Source organism: Ambystoma mexicanum, chromosome 3q (assembly GCF_040938575.1).
Source record: "Ambystoma mexicanum isolate Mex_15411 chromosome 3q, UKY_AmexF1_1, whole genome shotgun sequence".
NCBI classification, from domain to species: domain Eukaryota; kingdom Metazoa; phylum Chordata; class Amphibia; order Caudata; family Ambystomatidae; genus Ambystoma; species Ambystoma mexicanum.
The window spans coordinates 767029815-767042979 of NC_090926.1; the positions used below are offsets into that span (position 1 = coordinate 767029815).

Genomic DNA, 13165 nt, shown 5'->3' on the forward strand with positions numbered 1-13165 from the left:
AGAAAGTCCTATGGGAATGGCATCTGAGGGGTGCAGAGAATGGATTATGGATGGACTTCTTCCAAATCAGATTTCTTAAAGATGGAGGCTTGCATGACTTTAGGGTCTGTGTCAATCAGATGCTCCAGGATCTCACCAGGCAGAACAGTTTTACAAAGGAGAACAAAGCAACATCTGGTATTTACTAACTTTCCACTGAAGAATCCTGCATCTGTCTATTCTGTACATTTCCATCTTTTTTGCATCACCAGTGTATTTTGTTCTACTACAAAAGTCGCTGCTAGAAACTCTGCCACTGGGCTCTCAGTTGATGGTGAGAATTGGGCTGACGATTAGGGCTTTGTTGAAGCAGTAGATGCAATACTCAATGTAATGTGCATCACCCAAGATCATGTTGATGAAAAGCACTTTGGCTGATGCTGCACTAAAGTCTTTCCCGTCAATGAGGCCTTCCTTTAAGGGTGCTCTGTTGAGAGACCTTGCGCTAAAGTAGACTGCACTTTTGGAGAGCACATGTATATCTTCCTCAACCGTGAGGATGTGACTGACAGACGCTGCACTGGCTGCAATCACACAAACACAGGCTGCGTTGAAGGGGAGCATGACGGCAGAGATTTCAGTTACTGAGAGTGCATTGAGTAGTTGGGCTTTGAAATAGGTCCCGATACAGCCATGGTCAAATCAAAGTCAATCACCATTTTATCCGGGACCTCTACAGTTCTATTTAAATCTTAGCATTTCCTTGGAGAATTTTTCTTGCAGACTTCTTTTCTTGCGAAAGGCAAACAAAAAGCTCTTCGATGACTGCATACCAGACGTCTGTGGCTGTTCCTTAAGGCTTTACTGTTGAAACCTCGACAAAGTTTGCAGTCTCCCCCAATATTATGAGGATGAAGGCAATATATAGACCTTGTGTTTGTCTTCTAGAAACATTTTCTTAAGGGCATAAGAGCCAAAGGTTCTGAAAGAGTCTTACCTTGGTTTCTGGATCCATGTTATGGGAATATGAATTTAGTCCAAGATAAAACTAGTGCACCAAGTTGAGAGATCCTTCCATTACCAAAATGCCCTTCCAATGGAATTATAAGTGCCTCTAAAACAGCCCAAGGATATTTAAAAAAGCAAAAGGTCTTATTTGGTAACCTTGTTTTCAGTTGAAACTATGAAACCAACCTTCACAATGAGTCATAACTAAAGTACTCCCATCAGCATAAACTGCATTCAGAAACTGAGACTGGCACTGGCCACTTCATTGGCTCACAGGCAAATGGCGCAAAATGAGTTGCATAGGTTATGCAATGTGATGCAGTTTTTAAAACTTAACTGCAATAACTGCAGCTAACTGATTACCAAGGATTGCCAGTCTGATATTGGGGAATATTTAAAGGATGCAAATTTACGAAAGATTCAATACTGGTCGAACTATACCTTATATAGCGTTTGATGCCCGATTTTTCACGCTTCTAAGCACTGCAATTATAGGTTATATTATCCAGCTCTGTCGTAGTCAAATGGCAATCCAATAAATAGCAAAGAAATATTGTACGATAAGAAAAAAAGATGACTTCACATTTCACAGACCAACAGATTTATTTTATTGCTCTTGTATTTAGAGTAGACACATTTGATATAAAAGAGTTGTATATGTCTTGGATTCCAAGCGACAATTGAGACTGGACACAATGCTCCATTCAGAGCTTGTTGTAATAGTATCCAATACCTAACTGTGGAATAAAATACTGCTGTTAGAATGGCAGGATGATAGTATGAAATGGCTAATGTATCCACTTTACAAACAATCTTTCCTTAGGCTTGCAATCTATACCAGAATTAAATGTAAGAAAACATTGTGTATGGCAAAGCACCACCCATCTACAATGAAACACTATGTTGCCAAACATGCCACCACGTGCACTAGCCATTGCCTGCTTTAAATAACTATCTTTACAAACATAATTCAGGGAAGAGGGGTTTAAAGGAACAGGCGCAAATGCCTGTGAACAAACTGTAGTTAGCAATGGGAATTGGACAAAAATAAACCAAAGGTAATGTCTAATAAAATCTCTGATAAGACTCCTTTTCCTCTAGTGAGTCCCCTCTTGATGTTCCATCACTGTGGCATGTGTTCTGTGTCAAAACATAATTTACTCCCACTCACACATCCCAAGTAGGTTCTCATATCAAAGCTGATGGTGGTTATGGGACATATCACAGAGAGGTCAGGGATACAAACACACACCCACCCACATATATCTCCCAGGAATCTCAAGGGTAAATATCAATTGGAAGATTAAAGTCTTTAAAAGAGTAAAAGGCAATGTCTCCACTGTCTACAAGTGCAAAGACCACGGGCACGTCCCCACTTCTCCGGGCGAGCTTCTTCAGGGCCTGCAGGTCTGGAACAACCTCATCAAACCTGTAGAGAAGAAATCAGAAGAGTTCACTGTCTGCAGGACCGAGGTAAATGGAGCTCAGAGTGATCTGTGCTGAGAATAAATCAAAGTATAAGATAACAAATTAGCTTAATAATTAGCCATGCTGAAGCACTAGTGGGATTAGATAAACGGAAAGAGCACCTAATAATCAGAACAGTAGAGGATACTTCAGGGCAGGATGCTGTGCATTCAAATTGGATCTGTGGACAGAAGGTATAAAAGGGGGCATATCCGTACCTACTATATCTGCCAAAGAAGACTTGAACAATGTAAAGCAACTTGACAACAGTTTATATGTAGCATGCTACTAAAATGCTTAATACCGATTAGACAGGACATTACCAGAGATCTCAAGTTTCCACGTGCCATAGGCGAGAAAGTCACCTAGTCCTGTTTTTTTCTTATAATTCTGGGAATTCCAGTTGTGTCTTTCCCAGTTTGAATTTCCAAATTGTTCGGAATGGCCCTGTGCCACAAATGAGGAAATTTGACTGGGCCACCCTTCTTGTTCAAATAAAACATTGCACTGGTATTGTCAATGGGGACCTCAACGCTCAAACATTTCAATGAAGGAAGAAAGGTTTTCAGGGCCAAGAAGATGGCCAGGTTCCAAATGCATTTGATTTCTCACTTCTGCAAGTCCGAGAAGATATCTTCTGAGCCCGGGCACCAAATTCCCATCTTGATACCACCAGGAATGTTCTTCTGTCATCTTTGATAACAGGAATTTTGGGTGACTAAGGGATTGAATCTTGGTTCCAGGGGCCAACTGATGTTGATTGTGCCTCAGTCAGACTAGCATAAAGAACCACCAATACTGGAGCATATAAATCCAGGAATCCTGAGAGAGAGGTGCAGAGCAGAATGATGTCAAATAGATTTTCTAGCTTTAAACTGCTCCTGATGAGGGTAGGAGCTCTGGTCAGAGCCTTGTTCTACAGATAGTCAATGAAAAGGATATTCTGGGTAGAACTGTACGCAGATTTATTCACCATAATCGGTAGGACCAAAATAGGCATCAAATTAATTAATTTCCAAACGGTGGTGTGGCCTCTGTGGGGGATTGGGCTCAAATTAGCAGTTGCCCATATATAGGTACAAATGAATAGCGTTCAGGCTCAGATGGGTCACAACCATCGACATGACCTTAATAGAAATGTGTGGCACTGTGCTGAATGCAAAAGGGAGGACTCAAAATTGGTAAAGTGTTCCCAGGGAGAGCATCTTACATTTCCCTTAGTGTGGCAAACCAAAAGACAGGGTCAGCCTATCTTCTGACATGTTGTAGTGATTAGGTTTCTTTGTTGCTTGTGCAGAAGGAGTAGAATGCTAAGTGAGTGACACAGAATCCTGGATGTGAGAATGTTGATGTATGATTCAAGGGTTCTATGTTGGTCAGTTGAGAGATGTAAGCCTACCTGGGAGGATGCAAGTGTATGTTGCCCTGAACCCAGATGTACTTGACCTTTTATGATTATCACTATGTACAGGAACTTAATTAAAGAAGTTACTGGAACTTCACCTGAGGTCAGAGTCATCTGTGGGAACCCAAAAACTTTACATTGGCGAATAGGATGCTGGCTGTGCTGGGGGGACAGCATAGAAGATGGCACATACACCTCCCCCCAATCCAAGAAGAGGACCTCCCAGGTAGGGCGAGCGCTTAATGTTGTAGGCGCAGAAGGGCCCAGCGTAAGGGGCACAGGCGCAGAAAGTAAGGGGCTGCGCCAGAGCCAGGGGACAGCTGACCTATCACTAGTAGGACAGGTCAAGCTCAGAGGAAATCAAGAGACTGAGGAAGGGCTGAAGGCCAGAGACTGCTATAAGGGGTGTAGTAACCAAGGCTGCAGCACGAAGGGATTGGTGCCCAAGGCAGTAGCAATTTGAAGAGGCCTGGGGGTCTAGTTACGCCTGGATATTGAGGAAGCCATGCTGTGCAGCTGGGGGCTTGGAGCCCAGAGCAGTGGCATCAGAAGAGGTTGGGAACCTACGCTGCGCCTAGATGTTAAATGGAAGATTGGTGGCTATTGTGCAAGGCACCTGGAGCAAAGAAGGGTTATGGGGGCCAGTCCAGCGTTTGAGGGGGCTTGGAGCCCATACCTGCACGAGAGACTTGTAGCCTGTATAAACACTTGGGGGCTGGGAGCCCATGACGCGGTTAAAGGGGTTTGAAGCACAGAAATGCGCTTATTAAGGGGCTTAGGGCCCATATGCAGCAACACCCTAAGGAATTGGCTTGGAACCAGGATGGAAACACTGATTTTCAGTAGTGTTGAATTAGAGTGAGACTGATGCACTGCATATAAAGAGAACTGGTAGGACTGGGGGGGTCTGGTACCAGCTAAAATGAGCCTGTTTAGTTTTGGAAGTTTATTCAGACACAACAAGCAGGCAAATGCACTGTAGAGCCAGAAACACAACACGAGGACATCTTACCCCAATTGGCAGGAGACATCTTTAGTTTTGCGGGCTGCCGTGTTGCCGGAGCAGTCTTGTGAGATTTGCGGGGTGAGACTGTACAGCCAGCGGCGCGTGGGTGTAGTGCTGGCCGTTGGTGTCGGGAGCTCCGTTTCCCTTGTGTCTCCAACTAAATGATGCATCACTTAAGAGTGTAGAGGGAGTTGGCGATGCAAGAGAATGTTGGACAGTGTCGGTGGAGCATCAGGGCAATCGTACGTCAAGGAGCATCAGCTGTTCAACACGACGGTTATTGCTGAAGCCAGAAGAAATGTTTCAAGTAAAGGACCCAGCGATGTGGTCAGATGTCGTTCATGAACATTTCCTGGTTAACATACCAGGAAAGGAAAGCTTCGGGAGATGAGATGTACAAAAGGAAGTGCGGCTGATGGATTTGAAAATCCATTTCTTTTGCGGGCGGCGGCAGTATGGGAAGATCTCTGGGATGCAGGGCGGCTGTTTTCTCCGCCCAGTGGTGATTTTATTTTCAAGGAACTTAAGTAGCAATGCATGTTAATTGCCGGAATGGATATTTTAGAGGTACTTTTAAGTAAAGAGGTGAACTTTTAAATGCGGCTGTGTCTCCGATGGTACTGTTGGTTAAAGATGTGCACAAGAGGTGCAAACTATGGAGTTATGCGTTTAGTTACTTAAGTTAGTTGGTGATAGATGTCATGTGAGGCTTGTTTTTAATTCAGACATCCCTGTGTGAAGCTAGCTGAGAGAGAGAGTGAATGCAAGAAGTGGGAATGTCGTAGCCTCTATAAACACAATACAGGTTGAAATGCAATTTGATATGTATTACATTGTAGATTGGAAATGAGTATAGCATTGTTGTTTAAAGGCCGTGACACACGAGACACCAGATGAGATCACAGCTGCACTTCACATCCTCATGGAATCTGGAGAAGGGCTCCCAAGCGGAGCTGGTCAGCATACCACCTTCTATCCCTAGGGATAGGGTCCTCGTGTCAAGGGTGAGTTTTAACTGCATCCAGGGTGGGAAGACCGATCCTGCCCAAGTTTCAAAGCCTCATATGCAGCTCTGCGTGGGCTGCAGTTGAGACTTCTTGAGGTTGATAATAAACCCCAGGTCGTGGAGCGTGTTCATAAGCACAGAGGAAGTGTGGGTAACTCCCTCCGGGGATCACGCCCTGACAAGCCAGTCGTCCAGGTACAGGTAGACATGGTGGCCCTGAAGAGGGCTGCCACTGCATTCATGAGTCTGGTCAATACCCTGGGGGCTGAGTTGAGGCCAAAGGGTAGCACCTTGTATTGGAAATGACAGTCCATGATCCTGAAGCGTGGGAAGGAGCGATGTGGCTGCCAAATCGGGACGTGTAAGTAGGAGTCCTTCAGATCCAGGGAGCACATCCAGTCTCCCATGTCTAGTGTCTCTGCAATGAGTGCTGGTGTAACCAACTTGAATTTCTGACGAGGGAGGGAGAGGTTGAGGGTGGATAGGTCCAACACAACTCTCAGGCCAGCCTGGTTCTTCTTCTGTATGGTGAACATCCTGGAATTGAAGCCTAATCCTCTCTGGGAGGCTGGTACTTCTTCCACTGCTTGGCTCTCGACGAGCGACCGAATCTCTGCCAACAGAGTTGGCGTCCCAATCTGTGGGAGGGGAGGAGTGAGGGGAGGTATCGGTAGGCAGTACCCCGTGGATACTACAGATAGGATGCAAAGTTCTGGCACCAGAAATGCATGTGAGAGGCAAGCCTGCCACCCACTGGAGACATATGGACCCAAAGGGAAGCGTCATGCTTTTTTTCCTTCTGAGGCTGCAGCTGAAGACGGGGGACTGGAAGAAGCCTGTGCCCCCCCCCCCCCCTTATGTTGCTTGCACCGGTGCCGACTCGACGAGCGGTCAGGTTGTCTCGACCTCCATTCCTGGAATCCCTGGAACCCGCCGAACGCCCGCCCCTTGTCGGAGCGTTGATGCGACTGGTTGTATGCCTTGGGCGTGGCCTTCGTCAGGATAAAGATTTCGCAATCTGTGAGGTGTTCTTTTTATCTAATTCCTCGTCGGTTTTAGAGTGAAAGCGGTCACTACCCTCGAATGGAAGGTCCAATATGCAATCCTGGATGTCGGGGTTAAACTTAGCCCAAAGCCAGGCTGTCCTTCTCATGTCCGTGGCGATGCAAATGGCCCGGCCAGAGGTATCGATGTAGGCCACAGTGGACTCCATGATGTCCTGCGCTACCAGCCTGGCTTCTCCTATACCTGCCTTGAAGCGTGCCTGGCTCTGCACCGAAGTTCCGGGAGGAAGTCCGCTAGTTCCCTGGTTAGCGGCTGCTAGCATGGCATCCGCATTGGCCAGACGCAGGTGCAGGGAGGCGTTTGAGTACAGCTTCTTCCTGTACGCCTCCAAGATCTTCTCGTCCTTGCCTAGGAGCGCCGAGGACGAGGTGTCCGAGGACGACGCTGCATCGATCACCGAAGAGTGCGGTTGAGGGTGCGCCGACAACAAGAGTGTATCCCCCTCCATCTGTCTATAACTGATTGACAGGTTGGGCTGAATGTGGCTTGAGCCACCCCTTCTTGGCCAGTGCCACAGCGTCCTTCTGCATCAGGATCCCCGACTTGTTAGGGGGTCTTAGGGTGAGGACTTCTGCCAAGACCCCCTCGTCGGGCTGCTCTACCTCGGGTTGAGGAAGGCCCAAATATTCTGCCAAACCTGTAAGCCTGTCGTGGAACGCCTTCGCTGACGACGGTGTATCAGGGTCCTCCTCCTTGTCCCCCAGAGTGTCCGGCTGGTCCAGAGCAGGTGGAGGGGTGCTCAGCGCCCTGGGCTGCGGCGTGGAGACCGGAGCCGGTGGCTGGTGCGGGATCACCTGAGCTGTGGGAGGCAGAGGAGCCGGAATCGAAGGAGCCGGCGGGGGCAGCGGGGGTTGCGCTGGGGCCTGTGGCGCCAAAGCCATGGGAGGAATGACTATGGGTGCCGGTGGAGTGACAGGAGGGAGCAAGTCCCTGACAGCATCCCGTAGGATGGCCCGCATCTTTGCGGTTTGCATCCACGCCAAAAACCTTTCAAAGAACTGTCTTCGGAGGTAGAAGAGGAGGCAGGAGATATTGATGCAGGGGGCTGTTGGGGCCGAGGCGCAATCTGCCTAGGTTGCAGGGGAAACCTGCCCTGCGCTGCTGATGGATAAACTGTAGGCCACATACCTGGTTGACAACATCCCCACCTTGAAACTTGTTCACCCGGCTGCTCTGTTCCTAGGAGTGGCATCGGACGAGCGGCCATGTTGTCTGGCACTGCAGCCATTTTGTCGAGCTGCGTGCCAAAGTCGTGGTGCAGGGCTCCCTGGGCCTAGCCTCCTTCAAGACTCTTGGTGGTGGAGCATGAGGCCTACCCGGCATCTCAGGTCTAGTCCTGGAAGGCATATTGCCCTCAGCATTGTCGCTGGTAGCGCTGCGTGCAGGCGCCCCCTCGGACATACAGCAGGTACTAGGGCGTTGTCCTTCGGGTGTACACCCGGTAAAAGAACCTTGCGGTCCCTCAGCACTGATTCCGGAAGGATCTGATGACCCCCTCGGCCGGGAGGCTGATGGCTGGACTAGCCTTGGTGCGTGTGCAGGTACAAGAGCCCGAGAGGTTCCTCCCACTTGGGCGAGTCCACATGAAGGAGTCGCCCTTACAGGGTGTGATGGAAAATAGCGTCCCTCCCTTGGGCCTCGATCTCGGTTTGACAAACTTCTTCAAATCTTCTTGAGGTGACACTTCGAAGAGCTCCTTCCACCTAGCTCTATCCTGTTCTTCAGTTCGCGTGGAGTCAGTGCGTCGCACGCGGTACAACCTTCCCAGCCATGGTCAGGGCTAAGGCAGCAGGGGCAAAGAGCGTGGGGGTCAGACGTAGGAAAGACCCCTCCCAGGCTGGATACCTGCTGAAGACTGCTGAAGTCGACATGCGCCGGGGAGGAGCGTGACGTCGAAGGACCAAGTACCAGGACGACAAATAAAGACTAAATGATAGAAGAATCCGGGGAAGAGCACGTGGAATAACATGGCAGGGCCAACCCACGAGTGCTGGTGAAATCGGCCTGTTCCCGACGACGCGGAAAAGGTGACTGAGGAGTGGCGCCGGTGGGCGGAGTCAGGGTAGCGCATGCTCCCAGGGCCGCACCCCTGCGCGCCTCTAAATTTAAAGGGGAAGAAGGTTTTTCTGGTGAAAGGGGACGGGACGTAAGAGTACACTAGTGAACCATTTGTGCTGAGGAGATATGAGAAATGCAGTTCTCCATCAGGACAAGAACGTGCCACCTTTCTACTGCAGGCGCCTCATGGACCTCTATGGGACACTTGGAGGCTACACCTATTCGTAAAAAAAGGCTTGGTTTTGGGTGCGTCTGAATCTTAGGTGATATAGATGATTGTTAAGATGGATTGCTAGAATCTGGCCTGGTGGACAGATTTTAGGAGGCACCCTAGTTATAGTGAACAGGGAACTCAGAGATAAGCCAAAACCCAATCAATGTAGCAAAGGAGAGCAGTCGAGGCTTATTCTCAGGAGATTGTGAGTGTGGTCAGGAGCCCTCAATAAGTTTGCACAGTAATTCAATAATTTAATTTAGACAGTCAAGTATAAAACATAGTTATTTATTATAAGCCTCTGAACACACTGAAACATGAATATAACAGTATTATCACACAATACTCTATGATACCAATATATACAATCACCACAAGGTGACTTATTCAGCAAGCAGGTAAGTACATTAAATGCACTAAATGCTGGAACAAGTTCATTCCCAAACTTAAGCAGTCCAAACCCTAAGAGAAATGGGGCCTTGTGGCCCAAAGCCACAGGAGCCAAAATGTTTCTCCCCCTGAAGGGAGTCTCTGCAGGGAAGTTACAGTCCCACTTGTGTTGGTGATGCAGGAAGATGGTTAAACAATATGGCCAAAGAAGGAAGCCAAAATCTTGTGGCACAGCCATTTTAGGGCACTAGCAACGTTTAGTGGCCATACGCGGTAAACGCAAATGTGCACACTAAAAATAATGCAAACATGGTAAGTTATCTGCTACCACCAGCTGGTCTTTAGGCATTTATAAAAAAAACAAAATTCCCATGTGTAAAAAAATCGAGGGCGATACAGAAGTATCCCCATTGCACTGCACTGTAACGGTCTGTGTGCAATGTTAAAAAGTGCAAGAATTAAAAGGGGAAACGGTTTTCCCCATAACAATGGGCAAGGAAAGTGAAACTGGATGCTTTATTTCGCTTCTAAATGTCAGAACAGGTTTAAAAACAGAGCAAAATTAATTGGGGTCCATAGGAGGGAAAGTTGTAAAAAGAGAAATCTTTCCTAACAATGATGCATGGCAGGAGACACCTGTCAAGCTAGCTGAAGCACACGGTTGTTGGCATCAGCTGTTGGTAAATTGATAACCGTTGGATATTTGTTTGCTATGGTATGTACCTCATCTGACAGAGGCAATCAATGGTGTGTGCAGGCTATTTAATGGTTCAAGGTCCTTTTGCTGTACTCACAAGTGGAAGAGGGACCAGCAGAATTTTTTAAAAGTTTGTGTACATACACACACACACACACACACACACACACACACACACACACACACACACACACACACACACACATCACTCCACTCCCTTGAGGTTTTGTTAGGCAGTGGATAAGTTGAGGACCAGGATCTCATATTTCCTGACAATAGATAGCTAAGTGGGGTTGTTCAGGGCTTGACAATGACCCATTAGAAGATCATGGACTTGGTGAGAGAAAGTAAGGTTTCCATAAACCCCCACCTTTTATCATATGTTGTTTTCAGTGTTTTGCCAAAGGACCTTAAAATCACTGGCCAGAGAGGTAGATTCTTGGGGATTGCTGTAGTCTAACAGGTGGCTGGCCCCTGTGCATTGTATGTTTGAGACCCCATGCCTCAATTGCTACCTTTTCGGGGGCTGAAAGAGGTTGTCCAACTCCTTTAGGCTTCCTTTGAGGGCCTGGATCAGGATGATACAACAGTTGAATAGGATGATCAACAAGGCTCATATTCTTACACAAATGCCTCTATGCTCCAGACATAGATCACCTTGACAGGGAATAGCAAGCAGAAGCTCAGGGTACTTCTGTAGGCATCAACGCAACAGCAAAGTTGCATTTCTTTCTCCCTCCCTATCCCTTGTTTACAGATGCGCCAAACAATGCACATAGCATCAGAGTGCAGTTTAAATCCCAGTAACAAAGAAAACATACTGCTCCCGGTTATAGGTTATAAAGTACCAAGCTCCCAGGGGAGCTGCAGAGAAGGCAACAATTGGGCTGATAGCGACAAGGAATCCCACCATTGGGGGGGTGAAGCCCAAAAATTGTTGCAGAAGAGACCAACAGAAGAAGTATGCAGATATAAATAAATTAGGATGCAGAAGATGCCATGGTCCGAGGATCACGGGAAGGGCCTACAGGTGGAGCCCTCCCAGGTACTGAAAATCAGGACCAAGGCAAATTAGGAGTCAGAAGATTCCCAAGTTGTTGATATGGTGCTGGAGTGCAACATATCAAGGAGACTACGGTTTGTCGCTCCAGGCAACATAGATTGCAGAAAGAGCCCCAAAGATTGCAGAAAGAGCCCCATGCTACAGAAGGCTGGAGCCAACAAAACAGACAGGGTCCAAGGACACCCACAAGATGACCCTCAAGTCAGTGGATCAAGGCACAGCAGTGAGTTAACCAAATGCTAGCCCTTCAGGCCAAGTCACAAGATTCACAGGTCAGGACTGCAGGACAAGAAAATGTGGGTTCTTTTGCAGGTTAGACCAACACATGACCACGTGCTGAGGTTAGTTATGTATTGTCTTGTATCTGGATTTTGAGCTACATACAAAGGAGAGTGCCACTAGCTAACTATAATCCATTACACATTTTCAGGTGAACAGATGAAAATACAGGATTGCAATTGTGTCAGAAAGACAACTCTAAGCCCTGAAAATGGATATTGTGTAATATCCGAAACGTGTCGGCTAACATATATAATCCTTTGAGTTTACTGTAGCTAGAATTCCACATGAACAGTTTGCGTGTGAATACTGAACACTTGGTTTATGATTTTGCATTCTTGAACTGTGTTTGATTGGTTTAAGAAAAACCTGTGTACCTTTGTTTCTTGGAATACTGATAGCCCAGTGATTGGCCCAAATTGTAACCATTACTTGTATACTAATTTGTTTGTTGAGTTTTTTATAATTAAAATCTGTGTTTTCAGACATGAGATTAAACTTTATACATACTTTGGAGTTGGGTACAGAAGGACTTAGTCGATTAGAGTGCACGTGGGTCTCCTGTGGGCAACTACAGGCTTTTTTTATTTCACTTTTATTCATTTGAGGAAGGACAGCTACAAAAGTCTGGCCTGACATGTTCTGGAAAGGAGCAGCATTTGAGGACAGCTGAAACAATGTCACCCGGCTGTAGTGTGTTTTGTGCAGATGTCAGTCAAGGTGGAGTGATATATTGGGTCCCCGACGCACATCACACATAATCCAGTGAAAAATGTCCTCCTGTAATAACGTCACTTGCACAGTGGGAAAGAGGTGGTGAGTCGGGGAAATGAGACGGTTGGGGGAGGCAAGTGTACAGAGGGAGTGAAGGGACAGAAAGGTGAGGGATTAGGAAGGGCCAAAGTGGCAGAGGTTTAGGAATGTCTCTAGATTAGGTGTAACGGGCCTTGGTGGGCAGGGAGCGGGGGAATTAGATAGGGAGTCATTCCGGAGGAGCCAAGGGACATAGGGGTGCAGAGGGGCAGATCAAAGGGTTGAAAGGATGCTAGATTCTCTGCACACTGGGAGTTTCCAACTGGATGAAATTGAAACGGATCATGTAGGACCGTTGTTTGATTCAGGGATGGCAGTAAGTTGTGGTGTCGTATGTGTGTGTATTCATGCTTGTCAGGTAGTTGTGCTGGTGATGGATGTGTTTAGTAGGGCACGATCAGTCTGATGTGCAAATCGTGGAGTCTGAACGTTATGCATGTCAGTGTATTGGAAGTGTATTACTGAGAGTCCTCTTGATCTAGGTCACAAGGAGGTATCCCTGAGGTGAGGCCGAGGGTGTTAATGATTTGTTGTGCTTGTCATTTTAGTGTTTGACTTTAATAAAATTGGTTTTACTTTCCAGATAGACAGAGCACCGAGGATGATGCCTCCACTGCAGCACACTGGCACATAGCAACCTCAGGCTTATGGAGTTTGGTGTTCCTTTCCTCAGTGCTGCAAGGACTCTGAGGTGCACTTAAACGCAGATCTGGAA

General features: G+C 47.1%; 1 protein-coding gene across 6 annotated transcripts in view; it reads right to left on the minus strand.

Moving 5' to 3' along the window:
* Window positions 1-1571: 1571 nt before the first annotated feature.
* Window positions 1572-13165, minus strand: part of TSEN54 (tRNA splicing endonuclease subunit 54) — a 571608-nt gene continuing 560014 nt past the window's right edge. For all 6 annotated transcript variants that reach the window (XM_069654778.1, XM_069654777.1, XM_069654774.1 and 3 more), the window contains one exon: window positions 1572-2416. In XM_069654778.1, the coding sequence (XP_069510879.1) occupies window positions 2266-2416 (151 nt within the window). In that variant the 3' untranslated portion in view covers window positions 1572-2265. The remainder of the gene's footprint in view (window positions 2417-13165) is intronic.